Genomic DNA, 26,940 nt, shown 5'->3' on the forward strand with positions numbered 1-26,940 from the left:
TCTATGTATGTGCTGTGTCTATTTTAAATTTAACATGGGATTAAAAATAGAAAAAAAAATTACTCTTTTTTTTAATGTGTCTAGCTTTGCATTAAAGTGAATATATATTATAATCTTGTTTTTCCATGTACAAAGTATTGTATTCTTGGCAACAATATGCAGCAAAATGTCCTTATATAAAAGATATTAAACATAAACCTTCTGGGTTGGAATTAAATTGATTATGCAAATAGATTCTGGGCTGCTGCAGATAGTTCAAAGAATTTGCAAATGTCACCATTAATTGTATATCATTATCCAACAGCTATACAGTCAGTGCCAGTGTAACAGCCTGCAGATTGTCAGCATTTGTACTGTTGCAGGACAGAGCTCACTTGTAATTAAACAGAATCTAAAGATGACAGAAAAAAATGATTCTCAGTAGGGCTCAGTGAAACTTTGTTGGGATGCCAAATAGAAAAGTAGACTTCAGACCTAGCTCATACAGTAAACTTATTGATCTGCAAACTTTTCCTCACACTCATTGGGTGAATTCCTTCCAATATAATACAAAATTATCCAATAAGTATGGGGACGATATTAGGGCACAAGGTGAAGGGCAGTGTACACCACCTAAAAATGACATATAAACTACCCTCCAAATGCTAGTCATTGCAGTGTGTGCAGTGTGTTCATCAGTTTTACAGGACTTAAAACTGACTTTAGCTGGTACATTTGTCTGCAGGACTATTTAAAAAAGCTAGCTAGGTACATTGTTGGTGAAATGGGTTACTGCACAGCTGTCATATGTAATGTTCAGTTCGGTTTTAATGTGAATGTTAAAGTGAAAAATAATGTTAAAAAACAAAAATGTATCCAAATGAAAATGTTTTGAAAAGCTGGGAGGTAGCAGTACAGTATATTGGAGTTGTTTTTGTATTTTGGCCCAACAGAGATTTCATACATTTTCATTAAAGTTACTCTTCAAAATAGATGTGTGTAGGTTGCATATGTACCAGCTTTATACAGCCAGAAACAAAACTGAATGTTAATAACTCACTGCTGAAATGAGCCTAACAACGTTCAAGATTTACTTTTTTAAAATTGAGAAAATAAATTTAGCAAATAGAGTAACAGGTTTTGTCCTTTTCAATATCCAACAAGTTGAGATTCATTTATTAGGGAAACCCTCCTGTTCTTGCTTAAGACGACTGTCCCTTCGCCTATCTTCAACTGACACATTACTGATGTTTGAGAATATTTATACAATATGTGTGGGAAAGTAAAGTGGCTACAGTACTCAGCAATGTCTAGTTGGCCAGTATTCAGTTTCCAAGACTATGGTTCATTTCCTGGGGAAACAGTGTGTAAAACTGACCGTGCTCAGTCTCCTGACATCACGTTTCGACTTGAGGGTCACCATCCGCTGTCCTTACAAAGGTTACCCCCAAATGTTCCTGTCAGGACACTGCACTCTGATTGGTTATCATCTTATTGTTGGTAAAAGGCAAAGAATAGTCCTCTCCCAACAGGGAAACCCTTAACCTAATGTCAGTATCCTATACTGCAGCCATTACACATCTAAAGTAATTCATGTTTGTCAGTGAAGCATTTGTTACTTAAAAAAAAAGTGACCGGAGGTGCTGACTTCCTCAGTTCTCCTGACATGAATATGTCGTGGTACCTTTGTAAGCACAGCTCTCCATCCATCCTCCACATCCAGCCGCTCTCATCGCGCAAGCCAATCTCCCCTTTTCATTGCGACTGCGCATCTGCTTCAAATGCCCTCCCTCGAGTCAAAAGCTGGATTCGGTTTGCGGTGACGCTGAGGAGAGGCGAATACTGGAGCTGCGTATGGTGAAAAAAACGTCAGAGAGCCTTGTTATAAAACATCCCCGTTACAAAGTCTGCTGCATCATTCGCTACACATACACACGTATTGTTTCGTTATACCACATTGCCAGGGGTACCCGTAGAAACCGAACCAGCCATGTCGAACAAGGAGGAAAAGCCCGCAGACCAGAACCAGTCCACCTGGAAGGATTTTATTTTCAACCCGCAGAGCGGCCAGTTTATGGGGCGCACGGCCAGTAGTTGGGGTAAGAAACCCGGTTATGGGAAGGGGGATACCGGCGGATCGTTGGTGGCGGAGGTGGTAAATAGAAAAAGAATGTACTTTCAAGGAAACGAAAAATGTCAGATCATTCATTCATTCGGGTTTACTGCGGTTAATCAGTGCAATGTAGCAGCATGCGTGACGTTATTATTAAAAACCAAATGGGTTTCTATTTTGGATTTTATTACTAAGTGATGTTTAAATACAGAGGCGCGCACATTGTTATTTACTTGCAAGTTCTCTTAAATTGTGTGTAGTACAGATGTTTCTTTGCAGTTATAGTATTCTCGCGTCAATGTTTCTTTATTTGTTCTGTGTTGTGTGCTGTCAACCCCATTTTTCTTTTGGAAGTGGCTGGTTGATTATAGAATTTTAGATGTATTATTATTGTTGTTATTATTATTATTATTATTATTTAAACTGGTGTCATGAACTGGTAACGTCGTTATTTTGGACAAGTGGCTCCAGACTAGTTTCATAGTATTCGAATAATACTTTACTGATATTTATACTAGCTTAATCAGAATAAGGCAGTCGTTTATGGTAATACATAAATGCATAAACCCATGTCAAAGTGACATGCCTAAAATAATGCCCTAAAGGCTGTTGTTAATCATAATAAAAGTACAAAAATGTGTCATTTTGATCAATGGACATGAACTGTAATTTCAGTTTCGTTTAGCTTGTATTAAATGCACGTTATGTAGTGTAATGTAATGTAATGTGGCAGTAGCTTGACATGTCGGGGACATCAGTGCATAACTGGATCTGTAGTCCTTAATGGTTTTCATTGGCAATGTCGCATTTGTTGCATTTTGTGGAATTTTGTAAAATTGACTGCAGTTACTGGATACTATCAATATTTTGTGCATTACAGTGTCAAAATGCATTACCCACCTATGCACAATAAAATGTAAATCGTTTCCAACTTGATTTTGATTCTTTCTACCGAAAATCGCAAATGTAGTATAATGTATACAGAACTTTTTGGGACAGTCTTGTTATCAGTAATCGATCAATGCATTTTGACACTGGTCAGTGAAATTCCTTCTGCTATAGAAAGTGAAAGGGAATGGAACTGTGCCAGAATAGGGGGGTTGTTGCTGGGTGAAAAAAAGCTTGGCTCCTAAAAGCCTTGTTGTATATATAGAAAGACAGCCGCCTGTTCTTGCTTATATAGGCAACTGCTGCATTTCGCCAACCTCTTTTGACTCTTGGTCTCCATACCAGGCTGAGCTGTGACGTGAGCCCCATATTAATTTGGAATTTAAATTAGACTGCCATGGCCCACATTCTGCAAAAGGGAAATTTCCACTCATTGGCTATCCTTGTGATTTCAGCTCCATTCAGTCCCACCAGTGGTTCAAATTTTCTTCCACCATTGGGAGTTTGTTTGTTTTGTTTTGTTTTAACCCTTATAAAAGTGTACCCCTGTAAATTAACGCAGTGTTTTTGCAGTTTTCCCATGGTTAGCTATGCTTTTCCTGTAGTTTCTCTAGGTATGTCATGTATCCTATCTTGCTTATCCAAGTCCAGTAATAAATTCAGTTCCCAGTATTCCCAAATTCCTATATTGTGTACTTGCCCAAAGATGGGTATTTGTATTTGCCCTGTGTTTGGGCTTGTTAATTCAAAGATAGATGAAGAATAGAACAGTTGGCTTAACATACTCAGATCATTTTCTCTGCCTCACCTATGGTTTTGGCCATAGAACAATGAGCTACATTGCCAAACGCCTTCGATTTCAGTCCCAGGTAAGGTACGCTAGGCTGCACTCGTCTCATTTCAATCACTACTATTGATTGATTTGGCTACTTCCTGGTTTGATTTAAATTAATTGCTGTAATAGGAAATCACTATGCTTGTACTGGGAATTCACTTGCATGGTGTTTCTTTTCAAAAGAAGAATCTTCCTTGCTGAGTAGTCATTTTTATGACAAGAACATTCAGCAACCTTCCAACATGGGCAGGTGGAGTGCTTGTTGCCAGTTTGCCTGTTTTATCTGAAAGGCTGCTTACTTAATTAATATCTTGGTATATGGTACTGGAATATTAAAAATCAAGCTGTTACAATATATATTTTTTAACTCAAAAAATGATGGAGATAAACTGGTAGCCAGAATCTTGTTAAGGGTCAAAAGACAACACTTCACTTGGGAGATAATGAAATGAAGGTATTATACCAGTTTTACAGGAAAGCTCATTATTTTACAAAGACTACATTTTAATATCTCTGTTTTGCACCACATTTTAAATAATAATAATAATAATTCATGAATAAAATGGTCCCATACATGGCAAGCCCCCCATTCTCTCGTCACACAAACACTTTTCCTGAAGTATAAGCTTTGGCTTCATAGCCAACGAAAATGTGATTAATTGGATGATGTAAGAAATTGTCTATTAGTTGCTCCCAACTTATTTCATTTTAAACTGACTTACTGTAACTGCATTGGTATTTATTTTACCTATACCAGGCTGTACATAGGATCAAAGCTGCCTCCATCTTGTGTTGGAGAATACTGTATTGGTAGTGAAGCTCAGCAGAGTGCACAAACAGGAGATGACTCTAGTTATTGTGTATGTCTGCATTAGAGTGATTGCTTGAGATAACCTTGGGGCAAGGCCTGTGAAGACAGGGCTATAGATGGGTGATACGATCTGTTTGTTCATCAATCATAAGCAGCAAGGGGCTCGTCTAAGGGTCCCAAATGTGGATAGCAGTCAAAAGTAGAACACTGGCATTCATCACCTAATAGAAATCTCAATGTAAGACAGACACAAGGGTGGTAGGGTGCTGTTCTCACATTGCGTCAGTATTATTGTAGCTTGGATATCTGCCTGGCACAATATCAAAACCTGGAGAACAAAGCAATATACATGCCAGGGACTGCCCAAAGCTACTGGAAGCAGATTCTTGGTTGGCATCAATGTTACATGGCGAAGGAGTCTGAAAAAAATAAAAATAAAAATACTATGAAGCATATTTCAGGGGTGTCTCATCTGAATTCCCTTCCATCTCTGTATTTGTCTTGATCTAGTACTACTGTCGATAAGGCTCACTAGCCAGTTGAGTTGAGGAAACATCTTAATTTATGGTTCATGCAAAAAAAAAAAAAAAAATAATGGCCCTTCTAAAAAAAAGCTAATTTGATGGCAAATAGTGGGACTAATGGAAGAGAAGTTATCCCAGGGAGGAAATATAAGGAGCCTCATGGATATTGCAGTAGCTTGAGTTTCTGCATTCTAACGCCATTACAATTTCCATGCACCGATACCTAGGCTAGATAGTTTGTATTAATTATTCTGCTTGCAATTTACTGTAATGAGGAACAGGTTAAAACAAAAATCCGAACTGATACAATTGTATTTCTACCATGCAGTGGCAGTGTAAATTTAACACCTGTAAAGGCTGGTTTTTAATAAGCAGGATGAAATTAGCATTCAACTCCTATTTTAATGGTTGATGCTACCCCAGCAGTAAACAAATAAAAATAGCTGTGGTTAAGGTGAAGGTGGTATTTTAACATGAAAATGGTAAAAATGTGTTAATGAATAAAGTATCATTCCTTTATTTCATGTGATTGTATATTTCCATTCATGCAATTGTGTATCCTGTTTTTTGTAATATAGAAAAATATGTAGCATGCAGCTCTAAATATTCCTCCGTTGGCATTCTTTGTACTGCAGCATCTTGTCCTCCCCCACATTTCTATTCTATACGGCAGCATCTTGTCCTCCCCCACATTCTATTTATAGCAACCATGTACCTTGGAGACCATAAGAAATGAAAAATGCATCTCTAATGAACTTGTTTCCTCAGAAACAAGCTAACACTTAATATCTGTCACATGAAAATAAGACCTTTTCTAGTGATAAGACGTGCAGTATTCTCTCAATAATCCATCTGGCCAGAATTCTAAGGGCTTTTATACTTCTGTGCTTAGAACAAATGAAATTACAATTAAGGTTAATGTAATGCACTGAATATGCAGAATAGATCTTTTGGTATTGTCTGTAGATATTTAACTCTTACAGGCATGTGGAGTTTATTTTAATAATCTAAGCTAATATAAATGCCTTCGTTTTTAACACATTACTACACACAATAACAGGAATTCAGGTTTATATAATTTAGGTGTGCGGTATTACGATCCGCCACACTGGTGTGTGAAATTGTACTGCCCCCCCAAGGTAATTCTTGTAATTGTGTTCTGGGACATTACATGAAGTGTTTTCATATAATGGCTCTGACGAAAGATATTGAGATAAATATAATAAACAGTTTTTTAGGCAAATACAGACGTGTGGTAAAAACTGACTTGACTTAAGGGCTCATCATAATATTGCTTTTTCATGGGTGCTTTTAAATAGGGAGTACAGGAAAGCATGAAATTGGAATCTTTTGTAATAATCTGATCATCCGCATCTACAGTAGCAACTTTTTGCTGCAAGCCGTATCTCGGGGCTTTTGCATTTTATCTTCAGTTACCTTGACAACCATTTGGATTGGTGCAGTATTTATGCATCATCACACTACTGTTTTACTATGCATCTAACATGCTTATACCATACGTTTTCTATAATGCCTACTGTACTTGTTTAATGCTAGTTTTTTACCACATTACTTTATTTTTTGCTTTAAATAAAACTCCATCTTTTGAGATACTGCAGCTTTTTCAGATCACTGGGGAGTGGCAACAGTACACCTTTGTGCGCATCTCACTTCTGTAATTGGTAGCATGAAGGCCCCCGTGAGCATGCACTCAGAGCCTCTAATGGATTACCTGACAAAATAGGGTAGAACATGCATACACGTGTGCAGTAGGTGAAAAATTGTGTTTTTCTGTCTACCTCAAACATTGCACAGAAATAGCTAGGGGGATAAGGGTGTGTAATTTTACATTGTGGTCTTATATGCGCAGTGTTATGTTATAGATCCAGCTACTTCAAAGTGAACAGTCTGGATTGTTTTACGCTTGTACACAATGGAAGATAAGGTATTGGAAGATGCAATTAAGTGGGTAATGGATACAAGCACCCTAACTAAAAGAAGCAGCTAAAACATTTGCATTTTTGCTTTGATACACACTGTAGGGGTATAACATCTGAGATGAAACGCGTGTAACAGAAACTGCAAATGTATGTCTTTTTATTTTTTTCAGCTCTGATTCTTCTCTTCTACCTAGTCTTCTATGGTTTCTTAGCTGGACTCTTTACACTCACAATGTGGGTCATGCTTCAAACACTGGATGACAATGCTCCGAAGTATTGTGACAGGGTCCCAAGTCCAGGTAATGTATGCATATTCATTCAGAGAGTAAGTACAATACAGGCATGATTGCACTCTGAGTACAAGCCCACCCCTGGGGTGTACAGAAAGGGGATCGAGTGCTAGATACTGTGGGACTGTATACCCTTAGTGTGCAGCAGTGTGTTCCTTACTAAATGATCAGGAAGGATCTTTGTTCCATATCCCACAGCGTAACCGGAGCACATCCAGTCCTAACAAGCTGGCACAGTGGGAGACTGTTGATCCTGTGCCCCAGGGACATGTCTAAACTTGTTGTGAAAAGTAAAGTTGCTATGGTGTGAAAAATGAAGTGCTGTAGAACTATACAAAGAAAAATCAAGGTCAGGTAGGAGAGAACTGCAGGTCAACACCCTGTATCAAAAAGCCTTTGAGGCCATTTTTTTAAAAAGGACCCTGACCCTGCAGAATTTTGACCTTTAACAGAAAGAAGAGAATCACACTATTTTAGTCATTTATTTTTTGTTATAAGTTGAGAAAATTGATTCATTTTGAAGTTTCTGAAGTAATAACTGTGTCTTCTACACAGATGACTAGAAAAAGTGTAATTTCCTATTGCCTATTTATATTGCCCCTAATCGTCTGTCTTGTCTAGATGGAATTATATTGTGATTTAAAGATATAAATATTTTTAATCTGCCAAGTTGTGTGCAGTATTCAGCTGTTTTTTTTTTTTAAATTTGAAATCACAGTTTGAAGCACTCAGAAGGATGTTAATATGCCTTTTATTACCATAACAAATGTGCCTACTTGTTTTGAGAAGCAACCCTACCTCTTCTGTGTCACAGTTAAAATGACAACCTCACGGCTGGCCAGGGTGTCCCCAGCTCACCGCACATCAGCAACCCCTGTAGTCTGGCTGTGGGCTTACCTGTAAGCTGCCTGGGGCTGCCATGTTCTCCTATGCTATAGCTCTGAGGTGGCTACATGGCGGGACTGCAGCGTGAAAAGAATCGCTGTCCCAGCCGCTCCAAAGTCAGCGCTGGGGTGCTAGCAGTGTGCTGAGCCTAAAAATAATTGGCTATTCTAAGTTGGGAGAAAATGATAAACAATTGGCGACTACTAAATTAAAAAAAAAAAACTTGGAGAAGGGAAGGTTTCCCAGTACTTGTAAAATCAAAACCTGAATTATGAATTGTATGCAGGCCAGGTATCCTATAAATTTAACCAAAAAAATGATTGTCTGACCAAATGGTCTCATACATTACAAATATAATGTTCTTGTACAACAGCAAGAATGTAATTTTGTAAATCCCGTCATACAAAAAGCTACTATTTCCCTAGAACATCTTCTGGGAAATGAAAACAGAACTGTCATTTGAATTGCTTCACTGCTGTCTTCAAGGTGGTGAGGGGAGATGTTATTCTAGATGCCTTGTAAATGCTGTAACGCAGCCCTTCGAAGCCCGATACAGCTTGCTTGCTTGTGAGGGAAAATACTGGTTTTCAACTGTGTCCCAGGAGAGTTATCTGACTCTTTCTTGAACCACAATAATGTTTGTATCTTTGATCTTTTGATCTTTAATTCTGTTTCCCTTTGGATTGGTGCTTTTCCACAGATCCTGACTTTAGTAGTGGTAGTTCTGATCATACATTTGATTTGAATATAAGGTTAGAATATATCTGAACATTTACTGGTACCTTAAAAAATTCTTCTTTGTAAAGTACAGTTACCTTGCCTTTGCACATTTACAGAAACAGTCAGTCAGTGTTTTACCATTTGGAAATATCTCCAGAATTACCTTCTACAAAAATAATGTTTACTCGTAATAACTACTATTTTAATCTCTCCCAGTCCATAACGATACGTAATTGAATAAATCCTTGTGCTCACCGCTGATTCGTGGTATTGAATAGATCTAATTTGCTGAAGCGCATTACTTTACTATAAATTACACTGTGTCAGACAATTGTCTTTATTGATGTAGTCGAACATTTTATTTGGGCTTCATGATACATTCCCCAAACTTTGGTATTTTGCAATACAAATTCCATATGCTGTATTACATACAGTGTTAAAGTTTCTTACCATAGCATTTGGGTTATGCTGTTATTTGATCTTGCCATCAGCAAAACCCCTGTAGTTGGACTTTGGCTCTGCATGTAAAAAAAAAAAAAATATGCATAAGAGTATAAACAGACATAGCCCTCAAGACTAACATGTTTGTTCTTTATTGCAGGGCTGGTAATCAGGCCAAAGACACTGGATATAGTGTATAACAGATCTGACTCCTCAAAGTATAGCCACTACGTTCAGCACCTTCAGTCATTTTTACAGCGTAAGTATCAATTGTAATTTCAGTGAAGATAAGGGGTATACTGTATAGAGTTGGGTGTAATGATTCTAGAGTGTGTTGGCAGTAGATTTCAATGAAATAAACGAAATGCAATTATATGGGGATCCTTTCCATATGAGGGCTCTTTATAGAAATTCCTAGTAGCAAACTTTAAAGACTGAATGTGTCTGATCTCCATAGCTACTTTCATATTATAATAGTAAATGATCAAATCGCAAGTCTTTTCAATGTCTTTTACATAGACCTGCATAACTTGGATCTGGGATGTGATAAATGTGTGGCAGTTTGGGTCTGTGGGTGCAATTTATATAGTTTATTAATTACTGGTAAAAGTTGAAAAATAATTTGCTGCTTGAAGTTGAAGTGACCATGTCTTCTTCATTTTGCTAGTTACAATAAATATTCAAATTTCTGAATAATTTTTTAGTAAAACCCTATTTTGACGTAATGCAAGATTTTGTCATAAGTCTGTGAATACCACTATCATTAGGCCCATCAGTTAGGACCTTACTATTGTATTCTTATTTTCTGTTGCAGAGTACAATGATATAGATCAAGATAAAAAGCAACCATGCCTTTCTGGGAGCTACAATATGCAAGATGATGAGACACTTCCCAAAAAATCGTGTCCGTTTAAACGCAGTCTGCTGGGACAGTGTTCTGGCCTAAATGATCCCAATTTTGGCTATTCAGAGGGAAAACCTTGTGTACTTGTAAAGATGAACAGAGTACGTATCGCTGGTTGCTTGGAATACTTGGAAGACATAAACAGGCGGATCTAAATACTGCAAGTGTACAAGCCCATATTTATCACTATTATTGTGCTTATAAAGTGCCCTATAAAATACAATATGTAATGTATTTTTACATTATAAATATATTAGTGTGATGAAGTTAATTGGTTTATGAACACATTTTATTAATTAGATTAATATTAATATTATTGTGCTCTTCAGAAACCTATTGTCCCTATTATCTGACAATTCTAGTTTGTAAAACAGCTGGCAATAAGAAAAACAAACAAGACACCAATGGAAGTTATTCCCTCATATACAGTAGTTCAAAATGCACTATTTTATATTATATAACATGTTAACGGTTGTTTGGGTTTTCACATAGTACCATTTGTAGAACTTCAGAAAACATTATTTTAATTTGTGCCTGCAGTTAATATATATATATATATGGATGCATATTATTATACAAATCTTCAAGTAAATAGTAGTGTGTTTAAACAGTGCCAGCTTTTGGAATTCAGAATTTCTACAAACCCAGACCAAGCCAGCAGCATTGCTTATCACTTGTTTATCTTTTTATATGTGTGGGAAGACTAACTCTCTCACATCCCTGGCGAAATGTTCAGACTAAACTAAATCAAACTACATTAGATAATCCAATATTTGTGTGGGAATGATTCTTCTTCTATTTCTGTTCTTGTTCTCGGATGTTACCATTGTAGTATTTTTAGTATTTAAAACGAATTTTAAAAGTGTGTGTTTCATGTTTCCCTCCTCTTTTTTTCCTAGATTATTGGACTCAAGCCATTAGGGGATCCTTTTATTAATTGTACTGTTAAGGTTAGTAGTTAAGTTGTTACAATTCAAACCCAGATGAAATGCCAAACATCTTTCATTGAAGTTTCATACATTTTAATTGTTTTGTGTGGCCTAATCTTATAATGGAAATGCTTTAAGTTATAAGAATTACTAGGATATATATAGCACTATATATATATTATATATATCTATATATATTATATTATATAATATATATATAAACTGTTTTATAAGGAATTGGATATATTCAATAAGGTTAAATGTTATTGATTATGAGGATTAATATAATGCTCTTTGATATTTGTTAGGTAAATGCAAGCAATGATTTTGATTTAGTGATTTAAAATTTTGAATAGATCAATGAAGCTCCTTATAATAACCTCATACCAATATAGTCATTTATAATAAATGTTGTTTTTTTGCAATGTTTTTCTGTTTGTTCCCCTTGTTCATTATGTCTGTTTTCACTTGTGTGTTATTTTATTTCTCTTTATTTCTGCTGCAAATAGAGCCTTAGCCAGTTTTAACGTTGGTGGGTAAGATATAAGTGCAATGTGTGTCCTAGGGTTCTGAAGTTGCTACATTTTCCTGAAAGAATGTCCAACAGCTATGCTATTTCAGCAATGCTTTGGTAGAACTTTGTGTAGTGCAGTTTATTTCTTTACAACTTAACAGGCATTTGTATTATACCTTCTGTTCCTCAATTAAAGCTGGTGTGATTGTGTTCATATAAAGAAAGACAGTCAAGTACTAGGCCTATGCCACTAGATAAACTAGCTACTAAATTACAGAAAACAAACTGCATTGTTGACTTACTTAGCGTAAGTGATATTGATGCACAGTTTAAGAACCACCAAATGTAACTTTTAACCCCCAATTCTGCCTAGTTAGTGGAACTGGTTATTGTGGTCAATGCAGCATTGCCTGAATTATTTTCTCAAACCATTTTCTACTGACAGAAATACAACTGCATATAAAAAAGTTATTTTCAATTATCATTTTTATTCAGTGCATAATTCCTTTGAATTATATCAAATATGTTGGAAGATATACAATAAATGCCTTTAGGTGGGGGTGGGGGGGCGGGGCTACACTATGTTTAAAACAAACCTTTTAAAAACGTGCATAATACGAAATGATGCTAACGATTTAAGTACCTCTACACATACTGAAATAAACCTTAGTATTAGCTGCTGTTCCTACATTTCTTTACCCTTTTTATATAATTTAAATGTGTTTTGTGCTCATTTCTCACGTCATTGTCACTGGGTTATTTCTTCCATAGAAAATAGTTAGAAGCCAGTTATTGGATACCAGTGCTGGATTGGGTGCATCATAATTAGTGTTTAACCTGTACAGAACATACTTGAGACTTTAACTTTGCATCAAAACTTATTAAAATGTACTCTGTTGGGCAAGCTTTAAACTCCACTCTCCACACTGCCCTACTTTACTGTGCTTAAACTAACATGTTTGGTTCCAGTCTGTGCTTCTTTTATTGCTGTTATGGTAATGTGGACTAATCTCCACTGGCATTTAAGCAGGGACCACAGAAATGATTCTTCTGTTACCCAGAACTAAGGGAGTGGGTGTTACCTGTGATGTAAGGCTGGCACATTCCACGCTGTAAGCAGTATTCTGTTTTCAGTTGCACCTTGCATTTTAAATGAATTACATTCTCTCTAATGGTTTATGTCACATCTGGGGTAACCACATGGTGAAGTATGTGCTATTAAGGAAGGCTGAGCTGGGGAATACTAAACATGAACCTTGCATATAAGTTTGCATAATCAGTAACCACATTTACTATAAGTAATATTCATGAACTATATTAGGCTGCTAAGCTTTTGCAGAGCTTTGCTGCAACTTGAGCATGCAATTGATTGTATTGGTAAGAGCTTCTATGTCTTTTTTAACTCCTTAAAGACCAGTCTTTTGCATTGCAGTATTTTGCTGAATATTGCATATGAGCAGCTATATGAGGTCATCAGCTCCTGAACTGGAGATTTAAAGCATATCTGATAAACAAATGCACAGCATAGTAGCATCTAATCAGTCTGTAATGGGATTTACAGCTTTAATACAGATTGCCAAGGAAGTGGTTGGTCTTTAAAGGGTTAGAGACTGTAACCTGTTATTTTTTTTGCCTTTTTCTGTTTAAGTAACCAAATAGCATTATATGCGTATTATAGATATGTGGTTACTGTACAATCATTTATAATAGAGATTAACAAGATTCCATATCCATGTTGCTGCCTGCAAACAGTAACAGAACATGCAAGTATGGCCTTGTCCTCACATTAAACATATTTACAGTAGATGTACTAATTGCTTTGTTTGCAGTGTTTTATATTTTGGAGTTTAGCTTCGGTAGAAATTGCTAGATACTTGAAATAAATGAGGACAAGACTATATTAAAAGTATTAATGAGCTTTCTTTCATTTCCCTGCAGAAAGAAGGTAGTGATATTAATATGCTGTATTTTCCTGCAACTAAGAATTTCGATCTTATGTACTTTCCATATTATGGAAAAAAAGCTCATGTAAGTATTGACCTTTTATGCATTATCCTTTTAGCTTGTTTTTGTTGCAGATAAATGGATCTTGTGTGATATTTTAACTGCAAATACGAATTTATAAATATGAAATACAAATCTATTAGAGACTAAGACTGCTGCTACTACTACTAATAATAATAATAATAATAATAATAATAATATTAAAGATCTAACAGAATCTCATTAGAATTTTAGAATGACATAACTTTTAAATATGATTTCATCTCCTTGCATTTTTGCACTGTCCAGTACATTGTTAACTTGTTATGTGTATTTTTGGGAGAATTGCTGTTAAACCATTATTCATTTTTTGTGATTTAGATTAATGAGGATTTGCCTGTGCAGTCCTTATCCTTAAATATCTTCATACAGTAATCCACAGGTTTTTGTGAACTGTAATGTCATATCCCATATCCAAGAGATGGATTCCTGCTTGGCCAGTTGAGATTGGAATTCTGGATTCTAGGATGCCATCTGAGCTATCAGTGCTGGAAACAACAGTCTGAGCTTTAACCATATTTAGGCAAGCTACGTTTTCCTGTGGAAACTGCTGTAGGCATCAGAGTAGACAGTCTGATTTGCTTAGCTTGGTTATACACCCTAAAGATTCAGAATGACAATGTGAGAACGTTTCTTCTTCTGTTTGTAACAGGAAACGTATGTGCAGCCTTTGATTGCTGTAAAACTGATGCTTGAAAAGAAAGATTATGATAATGTAATAACATTGGAGTGCAAGATAGAGGGATCAAGTAACCTGAAGAACGATGACGAACGGGACAAGTTTCTGGGACGAGTGATTTTCACTGTTAAAATTACTGAATAGCAAGAGCTGGAAGTCTGCACAATGCCAACATTGTGATGTCATTTTGTTTTTATCAGCTGGACCTGCCATTCTAGGACATAAGACCACTTTGAAAGAGGGATTGGAGTTATGTGGAATTCATGGTAGCATCATGATGTGCTTCCAGATATTAGTTTTTAATCCCTAATGTGTCGCTGCCTGCCTTGCTCTTGCCTGCCCCCCTATCCCCTTCGCTGTTGGACCAGTACATGAACATATTTCAACATCGTGCCATATTAGGGACCTGTAAATAGCTGTACTTCAACCGTTTAGTAATGCGGTCTTTTTCCTGTTGTGATGTGGATTTTATCCCCAGTGAGTGTTGCTTTTTGTGCTGTTTCTATGTACATATTGAATGGATTTAACACTGATTTACCTGTCATGTTTCACAAGGTCAAAACATTTAAGGGATCAAATGAAAAAATAAAATGGAAAAAAGAAAAAGATAAAATGGTACCTGGCCAATGTTTTAAATGAGTTTATAACCTCTGCAAGAATATTTGTTTGTGCAGATGCCTTAAGACCTGTATGGGGGAGGGGGGGAGGGGGGAATAAAAATAAAAATCTTAAAAATGATTTTAAACAAAAAATTCATCCATGTGATACTTTAAAAAAAGGTATTGTAAGTGTTGGAGATTACGCAAAAGAGTTTGTTTATTTAAACAGGGTACAGCAAGACTACAATGTATAAACCTGACGTAGATCTCATTTCAGTACCATTTTTATTCTATATAGCAATGTTAATATGTGGGTCAGTATTACTGGTTAAGCAGGCTTAAAAAGCATTTTTAGAGTTTCCATTCCCACACAGGATTTATTTTAACTGCAGTTTTGTTTGCGTGACTAGATCAATCTGTCAACGCAAACAGCGATTTAATGCTGATTGATGAGTCTGAATGTCCGTATGCTAATTACATTTGAGGCTTAACGCATGGTCATTTTGAACTCTAGTTCTGGGACAATGCAAAACAGACAAATAGCCTCACTGACAGTGGACCTCATAGGAGTTAGGTGAGATTTTTAATTCCTGTAACACCAACTCAAAACATTCTTTGAAGTGGTATTCCTGTATATGAAAAAGCATTAGTTTAAAAAATAAATGCAAATAGAGCCAGTACAAAAGCATGCTTTGTATATTGCGAGAGCTTGGAATTACTGGGTTGAAACTACAATCAAGCCACCTGTACATGCTTTACATCACGTCTGTTTTTAACTGTTGTGTGTTGGCTGCCACTTCACTGTTGCTAAGACCCTGTAGAAACGAGACCACCACCTGCAGGGTCTTCTCCTTGTTAAATAATGAATTAATGATAAATCCATTAATTCCACAAGATTATCACTGACAGTGGGACAGTTCTATTTAGATGACATATAAGCCAATCTGTTCAGAATTGGGAGATTGATATCTTAAACTATTCATGAGACAGCTTTCATGATTGATTCATTATGAAATCTCAGGGTCACACTACAAGGTGGTTAAAATGTCTTGCCTCGCTTGTGTCTAGTCCTCTTTATTCTTAGGATTGAAATACAGTACTGAATGTCACAAAGAGGCACACTACAGTGGTCATAGAATACCAACAAATACAAATATAAAGCATTCTTGTGGTGTGGCTTTGATATTGTGCAAATTAAACTCTTTTTAAAGTTAATTTTAATATCATTTTAATCCGTTCTTTTCAAACAGATTTCACTAAGCAGCTTTCTACTGCATGACTCAGAGTTTAGCAATACCCCAGTTTATGGCCACTTTAAAATTAAAAGATGTTTGAGTTGCACTGCAAATAATGTACACACTTCTCAATCTTAAATTTACAGACTGGATCTGCCAACCAAATGCATTCAGGTTTGACCTGTAGATTGCACTGCCCATTGCCTCAGCATAATACTTATATATAAAAAAAAAAAAAAAAAAAAAAAAAAAACGACAATCTGGTATCACAGTCAGAAAAATGAATGATCTATATGCAAACAAATTGAAGAAACCGACAGAAGACTTTGAAATTGCTTTAGTGAACGCCTTGGAGTGGTGAGTAGAACACAAACCAAACCCTGTCAATGACATACATCTCTATTGTAGACTTGGTTTCACTTACAACTAGATATCTAAACGATCATATAATTTTAAATGTTTCTTCACTTTACTCGCATCCCCACACAAACATGCTATTTATTTGTTTTCTTCTACCAATGTAACTTCTATGTCATATACACAAATATGATATGTGAACAGTGTATAACATACAATATGCTTCATACTTGGGAGGTAATAAATGGTACAAAAAGTTGATGTCTGGATCTTTCAGGAGGGGAAAAAAAACAAACACATGAAGGCACAAAGCCATTTGGCTTATCCTATAGTTCAGTAAATGTTTAACAACCACAGTGTCTTTTTTACTTTTATTTTTATAACTCTTCCTACAAAATGTCCTCTTTCTGAAGAAAACCACATGAATCTGCAAATACAGGTTATGTACAGATGCAAAGTTTATCAAGGCCACCAGGTACAATAAAAGAAAAAAATTATCATTAAGCACATACAATACAAAGCCCTTGTCTGGCTAGCTGTGTATACACTTCAGAAATCCCACCTGCAGCACAACTCGGATGAATTAAATACAGTACAGCTTTTATTAACATGGTATAAAAATAGTGAGAAAAAGAAACAGGCTACTATTTACAAATGAAGCCAATGAGGATTGTTTTTCCTACTAGTGCCACCATGCTGCAGAGTTCATTAAAATAATTTGCTGACCAAAAAAAAAAAAATTTGAATTAAATCCTCTTTTACCCATCAGACGTGTGAAACCTTCCAGTGCAGCTCTCTGTTCCAATCATGTTATGCTTTATTTTCCATGTAAAGTGGACCAATTAAAACTGCATCCAAGCCCTAAAGTATTTACGTGTTTAATTGTATATAGGGAAATGTCCAGGACCAGAATTGGGCACCCCAGTTCTATATGGATATACTTAACCAGGATGTGTCAACTTGCCATTAGCAAGAAGCAGTCCATTGGTTGGCAACAATATCGGTAGAAACTTGATACTTAGGACTCCATTTCCTTCAAAGTCCCATAATGCACTGTCACACAACTACCATCGAATGGATTTCCATGGGATTATTCAACTATGACATGACACGTTGTTTTGAATACCTGACAACATTTCACAGAAAACAAAATACATGAACTCATCCAAAAAAAATCAGGTTTGAAAAAAAATAAAACTTCTGTGTCATATTACTACAGAAAACTTACTATTCTGTATTTTTTTTTTTTTTTTTTTTAAAACAATTCAGGATAATGTGTAAAAATGTAATTTATAAGACTATGATAAGGACTAAAGAGGTGTGCTTATTAATGTGTATAAATGTGCTAAATACAAAAATAACATACTTTAAAAGAAAAAAAATTATATTATACATTTACATTTTTTGCAGCAGCTGGTACACACACACACGAATTTTGAAAAACAGCAAATCTGTGCATTGTTTCTGAGAAAAGATTCCGATCTTACTGTTTTAACAGGGAACAAAACAAGAGAGAAGGGGGTAGCACAAGATGTATTGGTTGCCAGCTTAGTAGTTGAAGACAAGAAAAGACAGTGGGGTACAAGAAGGTCTGGAGTCAGCATAAAAGAACAGGGAGGGAGGGGAGAACACAACACAAGCTGGATCAGCACTTCAAAATCCCCCCTTTGTATTTTAAGTATTCACTCATAGCTGCATAACTAAAGGGTTCTTTTCACACACTACAGACTAGGTAACCCAAATATTAAATCTGACACATACAAATAAAAGATTTCAACTGAAACAAAAGGAAAATATTGTACATATTATATTCATATAATATTAAATAAAATCTTTTTTTTTTTTTTTTTTTTTCTTCAAATGGTTGATTCTTTTTAAAAGGAAGTTTGAAGCCCTGGTTTGGGATTCTTGATCTTGAGTGATTTTTCCCCTCCTTCTATATTGGTTTTGCTTATCTTTTGTTTATTTTATTTATTTTTTGTTAGATAATATAGAAGATTTAAAGGGAGAACATAATAAATCAAACAATAAAAGCAGCATTAAATCAGTACACAAATAAAAAAATAAAATAAAGATTCTAGGTCAGAATTAAGACATCAAAAGATAGTCAGGCAAATGTTCCTTAAAAAAATATTTATACAACTAGAAACTAAACAGAAGACTGCACAATCTGTCTCATTTTGAATGTATGGGCAGTTATGATAAGTATACAACATGTGAATACCAGTTTTAACCCTGCCCATCCCCCACCCCTGTCCTCTAACTACAGGAATAGTTTGTTTTTGCTTGCCCTGATAATGTCCTTACCTTCTAAATACTGCACTTTAACACTTCTACTATCAAACCACAGCCTTTCAGCTATACTGTGAACACATAGCTTTCAAAAGACAGATGGAATGGTGACAAAAAGCTTAAAATAAACCAGAAGAGCAGCTTGATTTCTTCTTCCCATTCACCTTTTCTATTTATTCTGGAGACGAGGAGTCTTCATCTTCATCCTCGTCATCATTGAAGGAGCATGGCGTCTCTCCACGCGACTCGGAGTAATGGGATGTCGTTGTGCTACTGGACTGACAGCTGCTGCTGGTCAGGCATTGTCCGGTTGTTAAGGCCACTTCAGCGCTGGCACAAAGTTCGGAGTTTGGGCTATGGACATAACAAAAACAGTTAGGCACCAATTCAAGTAGACAAATGCCTCCATCGGGTGAGAAAAAAGCAAAAGCAAAACCAAAAACTATTTTTAAACGTTCAAACTGAGCTAAACAGTATAATTAAAGAACAATCTAAATAGAGCAGAAATAGTTTAGTGTTTATAGAACAGTTTGTCCTAACAAAAAAAGTATAGCTTGTGATGGTTTGTGTGGGTAATTTGTTCCGTTTTACTCAGACTGGCATACTAATTATCTCTGAATCCCAGAAAAGATAACTGTCCGCTTAAAAAAAAAAAAAAAAAAAAAAAAAAAAAAAAAAATCCAAAATCTATGGATTATTGTAGAAATCTTTGTACATATGTGCACAAAATATACAAACTGTTTGGTTTTTAATGTCTAAAACGTACTGATTTAAACAGAATACACAGACCTGCATTAATAACCTATAGATCTGATAAACAGCAAGAGCTTTTAAGCGTTTTCTGCGTTAAAAGCTTACCTTATATGAGCTGTGGAGGCAGTCCTTCCGGTGAGCAAGGCTGTCTGTGTCGGTTCTGAATTACAAGTAAACTGATCCTGATTTAACCAGGACGGGCCAGCAGACATGCCTATCGAAATAAAAACGTCATTGTTAACACATTCCCAGCTGTCCCTATTTCAGTCTAGCGAAGATCCATGAATTATAATCAACATGCTTGCCAGAAACAGAAGTGCAGATTTTTTTATTTCTGGCATGTATCCTCTTGTGCCTTTATGCTGTCCTAGTTTTATTCTGAAGACTGCTGCAGGCTGAGTTACCTGGTGTTCAACACCAGTTGAGATCAGAACCTGTGTAGTGGAAACACAACAACGCAGATGCATCTTGTGATGAACTGCATGGATGCTAAAGCATATGGAAATAATTACATTACCACTGCAGACTATACATGCTAGAAAAGTGCAATAGGTATGGATCAGTCCCACTAGTGCAAAGATAACAGAAAGAGAAAGTTTTAAACTAACCTTTTTTTTTACTTTTTTTTTTTGTGCAATCCACCCCCCTTCTTTATCAGAAACTATCTAGAATAGACCAAACAGTTTTGAGAGTTTGAAGAATTTATGAAATTCAGCTGTAAAAGATAGTTCTAAGTGAATAAAATGTTCGAACCAAATGCACAGCTGCAAGGAATGCTGCTAAATAAACAGATTGTTTTTTATGACAATGTTTTTTTCTGTGCCAACTGAGAAAATGTCATATAGGGTGTACTTGACAGTTTACATAAACGTTCCCATGATTTTCTCTCTTCGTTAGCGTTACAGCAAGCACAGCAGTTCTGCTTATTGAACTAATCCTCATCCTACCATTAGCCTCACAGTAATGCCATCTCTTTTAAAAAGGGACTTGTTTTCTAGCAGGGGATTTAAAAGCGGATTTTCAAAAACTATCTGCATGAGCACCCAAATAAAGCAAGTACAGTAGCTGCCTTTAAGTGCCGAATAAAAGCAAATCAATGCCAACCGAATGGAGAGAAGCAAGAGGGCTTAACTTGAATGTTAATTAAGTATGTGTTGCAAATGGTGGTCATGGAAACTATAAGCAAGTCTTCTGCACCCTACCAGTCTGCAGATAAAATCCGGGAGCACAAAACAGCTTGTCTGAATGGGTTAAGATTTATAAAGCTGATCCTTATTTTTGTCATTGTAATGTATTCCGGGTTTTGTTTGAATAACTAGAAACATATACATCTTGCACCACACCTACAGCATGTAGAAAAACACATTATAATAGCCAATGCATGATTTCAATAGGAATGGAAAAGTACTTCCCCAATCAGGCATTTTTAATGCAAGTGACCTACATTTTCAATATGTGGAGTAACTTATTGCAAGAAATGCCGAGCTAAGTTTGATCAAATTCATACAAGCAGTGTTTGCACCACATTGTTCTCAAATGCCACTTTTACCTACATTCAAAGCAGGCAGAGTAACGCTTTTTTTTTTTTTAAGTTTTTTTTTTTTTTTTCCCATATAAAACTATGCACCAAATTAAATTAACCAACAAACCACCTGTAGTAAAAATAATAACAATTTTAAACTAATAGTTAATAGTACAGAGATGCATAGCAGTTTCATTTATTCCAGGTTTTAACATGAGCTCAGCTGTGTCTTACTAAACTCTAAGCTCATATAGATCAAACTGCTTTGCAATGGGAGTCCTATTTCCATCCCTATAGAATATTGAAACTAGTGAGTTATTCATAACAGTAATAAAAAAAATAATAAACACACCAACCTGTGACATAGCTTTCCAAAGACTTTGGCACCAAGGATTTAGCAATTTTCAGGTTCTCTGAGGAACATTTTCCAGACTCCAAGCCAAAGGACATTCCCATCCGTTTAAGCACCTCAATATCATCATGAATCTCAAACGTGTTGTCAAAATTAAAGAGGTATTCACATCTGCATTGAAATCATGAATGGTGGTTAGGAACTGGTCAAGCACACTAGCTTGAGTAATACAGTCACTTTTTCCAGGTTGACATGCCAGAGTGACATGTGATATGTGATTTGCATTCTGAACTTAATGTTATCCTTATGGGGCTAAGCCACAACAACTGTAAAAACTGATAATATACAGTACACAAAACCAATTAATCGTTATAATAGTTTATATTGGTTTTAGCTGAGTAATTATGCTCAACTGAGGAAGTGCCTTTTTAAGACACAGATACATATTATCTATACACACTCCTTTTGGTGAAAACCAACTTCATGAAAATTTAAAATAAACAGTAAAGTTATACATAATGTTTGGACTATAAATACAAATGGAACACTTTGTAAAATGTGACTTAATAATCCAAACTCCAAATGTTCTTTCATAATATGTATCTTGTGCTATTAAAAGCAATTTATTTGGTATAAACAGCATTTAATATGTAACACAAACCAACATGATCAATGCCAAACTCGGACACATATTGCATAACACTGACGGATACGAGCGGTCACTCACTTGTCACTAGAGATGCTGCAATCAATGACAGTGCGCACACTGGTGTTGAGAAGGATAAAAGGCAGCTGGATCACAGAGTTTTGTGGCGGAGGACTCTGGTTCTGCTCCTCAGACCGCTGGTTTCGCTGCACCAAGTTTTTAAAAGCTATTTGCTGTAGAATTAATTGACCACAACAAATACACGTTACATTAAAATGGAAGGAGGCACTGGTAATAATAAATATTAAAAAAAAAGTTAAGTCACCAGTCAGTCCAAAAATTAGTTTACAATAGTTTGGATTAAACTATTGTGGGGCCATATATTAAGAAAGCAAATGTTCAAAAGGGAATAAAACAGTAGTTGGAAGAAAGTAGTTTCTTGCAATTTGTATTTATTTATTTTACCCTTTCTAGTAAAAGTGTCTTTGTACAGGCCTCAATAGCTATGAATGAAGACTATAGTTCCAGAAAGAGGAGTGCTGTATGTGAGCAAAACCTTGCAATGAAACATTCCAGAGTTGGAGTCAATTCCATTTTTTCAATTTCAATTCCATTTCTAATCCCAATTCCTTTTTAAATCAATTCTATTCCAATAATTTTACAACAAAGGCTTTGTTGAGTAAACAAATACTGTATACAGCTTAATGAACTTGTCAGGTACCCTGATAAAGCATGTTATAACATCCTTCCTTTCAGCTGTTGAAGTAAAAACCCTCATGTGAGTGGACCTTATAAATGAGTGCTGGTAAAGACAAACTGCTAAAGACTTCCTTATGAATGCCTTATTATATTATCCTTGCCAAAAATTCAGGATGTATCGTTTGCAAGGAGTTAAAGTTCCTGTTTTCACATGCAAACGAGAAGCTACCTCAGGTCAAGTTTAAAAAGTTCTAGCACTCACGGTGTATTTCACATTAGAAAGGTGGCTTTTCTCTCTCTTTTTTTACCTGTAATATCAGTTCTTGCAGCTGGGCCCGCTTCTGTTTAATTCTCTCCATCCTTTTCTGTTTTTCCAACTGAAATGGAATAAAAAATGGACAGCTCAAAAATGTGTTTTGTAGGTTAGATCATATTAAATAAAGATGATGTACAGTACTCGACATAGAGAAGGACGGGTTTCTTCATGGAATATGATGACAAACTTATTTTTTTTTTTTACAATATGAAATTGATTTAACTCATGTTGTATGTGATAAAAAGTGAGAAGAACAAGGTGAAAGCTGACAAAAACGGTACTGTATGTATCCCTGTGACAAGGCAAACAAAACTACAAGCCAATACATGATTTTTGTTCCTGAAATAGCTATGCCAACTAAGTATGAAACCAAGTATGACTTATTTGGCATTATATAAATCAGATAAAAAGGTGAAGATGCTGTACAGTTATCAACTTAAAAAAAGCTTTAAACGATAGTACTTTTTTTTTTTTTTTTAAAACAAAGAAATTCACCGCTCTTCTCTTTTGACATATTAGTTATATTGTTATTTGTGGAAAGGAGGATAATAAAAACCTGTGTACCCAACTGCCTTTGGCATTAAGATGTCTAAAGTAATCTGTAGTCATTATGCTGGGCTGGTGATGCAAGGCAGTGGCATATGTGCTAAAGATCACTCCCTCCTGTGGGCTGGAGAGCAGGAGGCAGTTCCACACTTCCCCAGAGAATCGCTGCATGCGAAGCCTACCGTTTATTTTTCCCCCCCCTTTTACATTTCCACATAAAAAAAAAATAATGCATTACACATAGAACGACAGCAAGAAACGAACAGTTAAAGGAGTCGTAAATTATTCTCCAGAAGAAAGCTTCAGACTTTTCCCAGTCCCTCATTAAACAGGCTGTCAGATGTCTTCAATGTACCGTTAAACCTCCTTCACAAAACAAAGTTAAACAATGCAGCGCAATACATAAACCAGGCAGTGTTTTGGATTTTCGATAGTATGCTTATACATTCCCAGAAAAATCTTTACACCAGAAAAAAATTGCACTGGGAATCTAGTGAGGACATAATTAACTGCGTATCTAAGAGAGCACGTTCATGCCCAGCCTCCTTCAGTAGCATAGTGCTTCAAATATCATGGACAAGGATCTCTCAAGGGAGTGCCTGGTTTTAATTAATTATATCTGCTTCAGTTCTCTGACTGCTTCAGTCAGGAAGCAAACAAAAGGGAGTAGGAGGTTAATTTTATTCAATGCTTCCAACTCATTTCAAACAGGGTTTACATTATTATTTTTATTTTTTTTTTGTAATATTATATAACAAATAAACACATACATCTGTACATAAATACTAGGCTTTCATTCGGTTTTTGTCTTTTCTCTTTTTTTAGCAAGCAATAAATCATTAAATTAGTTATTTTGCATGTGGATAGACGGCTCATCCCTAGAGCAATAGCCTCAGGGTAAAGGGGTTGTATACTTTCTATAAAAACGTTTCATATTTTTAATATTAGCCCTGTGGTTTTGCATGCCAACAGGATAGTTTCCGATTGCTGTGACTACACTAAAATAGAAGGGATAGACCGTTTATAGTTGTTAACTTGCTCTGCAGCTGAAAAATACTATTTTAATTCAATTCACATTACAGCCATTAAGGGAAAGGGAAACTGGGTTGTTTAAACCTCGGTGGGAGAAGCACATGCATCAAAAGACGACAAAAAAAAAAAAAAGACTACAGGCAAATACAATATTCCGTACCTCTAAATTCTGACATTCCTGAGCAGAATTTGTAGGGAGCCCAATCCATTTTATTTCTTTTTTCTCCTTTGAGATAATATTCATAGCCATGAGTACATTCAGAGCATCATAAACTCTGCGCCTAATGTTCTTCTGATCATAAACCTGCTGGGAGGGGGGGGGATGCAAATAAAATTACGAAGTATAACAAGCAATCTAATCAGATCAGTTTATACCAGATTAATGGCACAATGCATTTTCAGAATGTAAGGCTTTTACAATCATTAGGTTCATTCATGGTGTCTACTTTTGGTAAGTATTTCTGCTGCTATTACCATTTCATCCTTTAAGCAGTTGGTATACCGCCATGTAAGAATGTGATCAATTTGCCATTGATTTTTATAGTGTGACAAAATATGCAATCATGATCTTTGTATTAAAAGCACATATACTTTAAAAAATCCAAACAACTAAAAGCAGCTGGTAAGTTTGGGGGGGGGGGGGGGGGGGGGGGGGGGGGGGGGGGGGGGGGGGGGGGGGGGGGGGGGGGGGGGGGGGGGGGGGGGGGGGGGGGGGGGGGGGGGGGGGGGGGGGGGGGGGGGGGGGGGGGGGGGGGGGGGGGGGGGGGGGGGGGGGGGGGGGGGGGGGGGGGGGGGGGGGGGGGGGGGGGGGGGGGGGGGGGGGGGGGGGGGGGGGGGGGGGGGGGGGGGGGGGGGGGGGGGGGGGGGGGGGGGGGGGGGGGGGGGGGGGGGGGGGGGGGGGGGGGGGGGGGGGGGGGGGGGGGGGGGGGGGGGGGGGGGGGGGGGGGGGGGGGGGGGGGGGGGGGGGGGGGGGGGGGGGGGGGGGGGGGGGGGGGGGGGGGGGGGGGGGGGGGGGGGGGGGGGGGGGGGGGGGGGGGGGGGGGGGGGGGGGGGGGGGGGGGGGGGGGGGGGGGGGGGGGGGGGGGGGGGGGGGGGGGGGGGGGGGGGGGGGGGGGGGGGGGGGGGGGGGGGGTGCGGGGGGGGGGGGGTTGGGGTTGGGGGGGGGGGTGGGGGGGGGCGGGGGGGGGCGGGGGGGGGGGGTGGGGGGGGGGGGGGGGGGGGTGGGGTGGTGGGGGGGGGGGGGGGTGGGGGGGGGGGGGTGGGGGGTTTTTGGGGGGGCTATTTTTTTTTTTTATAGGGGGGGGGCCTGGTGGGGTGGGGGTGGGGGGGGGCGGGGGGGGTGGGGGTTGGTGGGGGGGTAGATAAATACAACGATAATTGGATATAGTAAACCTCTTTTTATAAATCTTTTTTAATTGCAAGTTAAACATTCCACAGAGAATAATCAGATTAATTATCCACAAAGCCATTTCAGAAGCAATAATACAGAAAAGTATTTGTTGGGGTCTTTCCAGAATTTGTTGGGAGCTCAACACACAATTGATTTAACCTTTTCTTTTCCTAAATAAAAGAATACATAAAAATAAATAATCAGCAGGATGCCCAGATCAATACATTGGGAATTCCAAATATTTTGTTAAAATGTTACTTAGCTCCACGCTGAACAAATCTAAGCCCCAAATACAGGAAGCTACATCTAGAATTTTACTTACAGAATCAGCAGCCAGAAGGCTTGCCGAGTTGGTGAACTCAGCGACAAGTTCGTCTGCCACTTCGTTGTACGTGGTGGTTCCTTTTTTCTGCACCTTTTCACACACCTTCATTGAAAAATGTCTCAATCCTTTCCCATTCTTTTCACCCACCTTTTTCATTCTTTTACTACAGGATAAACAAACAAAACAAAAAAAAGGTTTAATACACAATGGCAAATCATCAAATCTAGGTGATGACAAATTGTTTGGTCCTTACAGAATGATGTGCTTAATTAGATGCTCCTTATCTTAGATATAGGGTCACTAATCAAGCTTATATGCAGTGAGAGACTTCTCACCCCCAAATTATATTTTTCTGTTGAAACCATGAACACTATTATCGCG

At 37.3% G+C, this 26,940-nt stretch overlaps 2 protein-coding genes across 11 annotated transcripts in view; one reads left to right on the forward strand and one right to left on the reverse strand.

The window, feature by feature from the left end:
- Window positions 1–1,748: 1,748 nt before the first annotated feature.
- LOC121327353 (sodium/potassium-transporting ATPase subunit beta-3-like) lies at window positions 1,749–17,319 on the forward strand. The gene is made up of 7 exons (XM_041271326.1): window positions 1,749–2,078; window positions 7,261–7,389; window positions 9,587–9,685; window positions 10,241–10,431; window positions 11,230–11,280; window positions 13,712–13,801; window positions 14,469–17,319. The coding sequence occupies exons 1-7, from the start codon at window positions 1,970–1,972 to the stop codon at window positions 14,637–14,639; spliced, it is 840 nt and encodes a 279-aa protein (XP_041127260.1). The 5' UTR covers window positions 1,749–1,969; the 3' UTR covers window positions 14,640–17,319.
- Window positions 17,041–26,940, reverse strand: part of LOC121327351 (transcription factor Dp-2-like) — a 31,433-nt gene continuing 21,533 nt past the window's right edge. For 7 of the 10 annotated variants that reach the window (XM_041271316.1, XM_041271318.1, XM_041271324.1 and 4 more), the window contains 7 exons: window positions 26,557–26,722; window positions 25,005–25,151; window positions 23,259–23,327; window positions 22,333–22,484; window positions 21,610–21,776; window positions 19,837–19,945; window positions 17,041–19,332 (listed from right to left, as the gene is read on the reverse strand). In XM_041271316.1, the coding sequence (XP_041127250.1) occupies window positions 19,152–19,332; window positions 19,837–19,945; window positions 21,610–21,776; window positions 22,333–22,484; window positions 23,259–23,327; window positions 25,005–25,151; window positions 26,557–26,722 (991 nt within the window). In that variant the 3' untranslated portion in view covers window positions 17,041–19,151. Of the gene's footprint in view, window positions 19,333–19,836; window positions 19,946–20,036; window positions 20,166–21,609; window positions 21,777–22,332; window positions 22,485–23,258; window positions 23,328–25,004; window positions 25,152–26,556; window positions 26,723–26,940 lie in introns of those variants that run through there. The other 3 variants (XM_041271317.1, XM_041271319.1, XM_041271323.1) reach the window with 3 other exon arrangements.

Source organism: Polyodon spathula, chromosome 14 (genome assembly GCF_017654505.1).
Source record: "Polyodon spathula isolate WHYD16114869_AA chromosome 14, ASM1765450v1, whole genome shotgun sequence".
Classification (NCBI taxonomy): Eukaryota; Metazoa; Chordata; class Actinopteri; order Acipenseriformes; family Polyodontidae; genus Polyodon; species Polyodon spathula.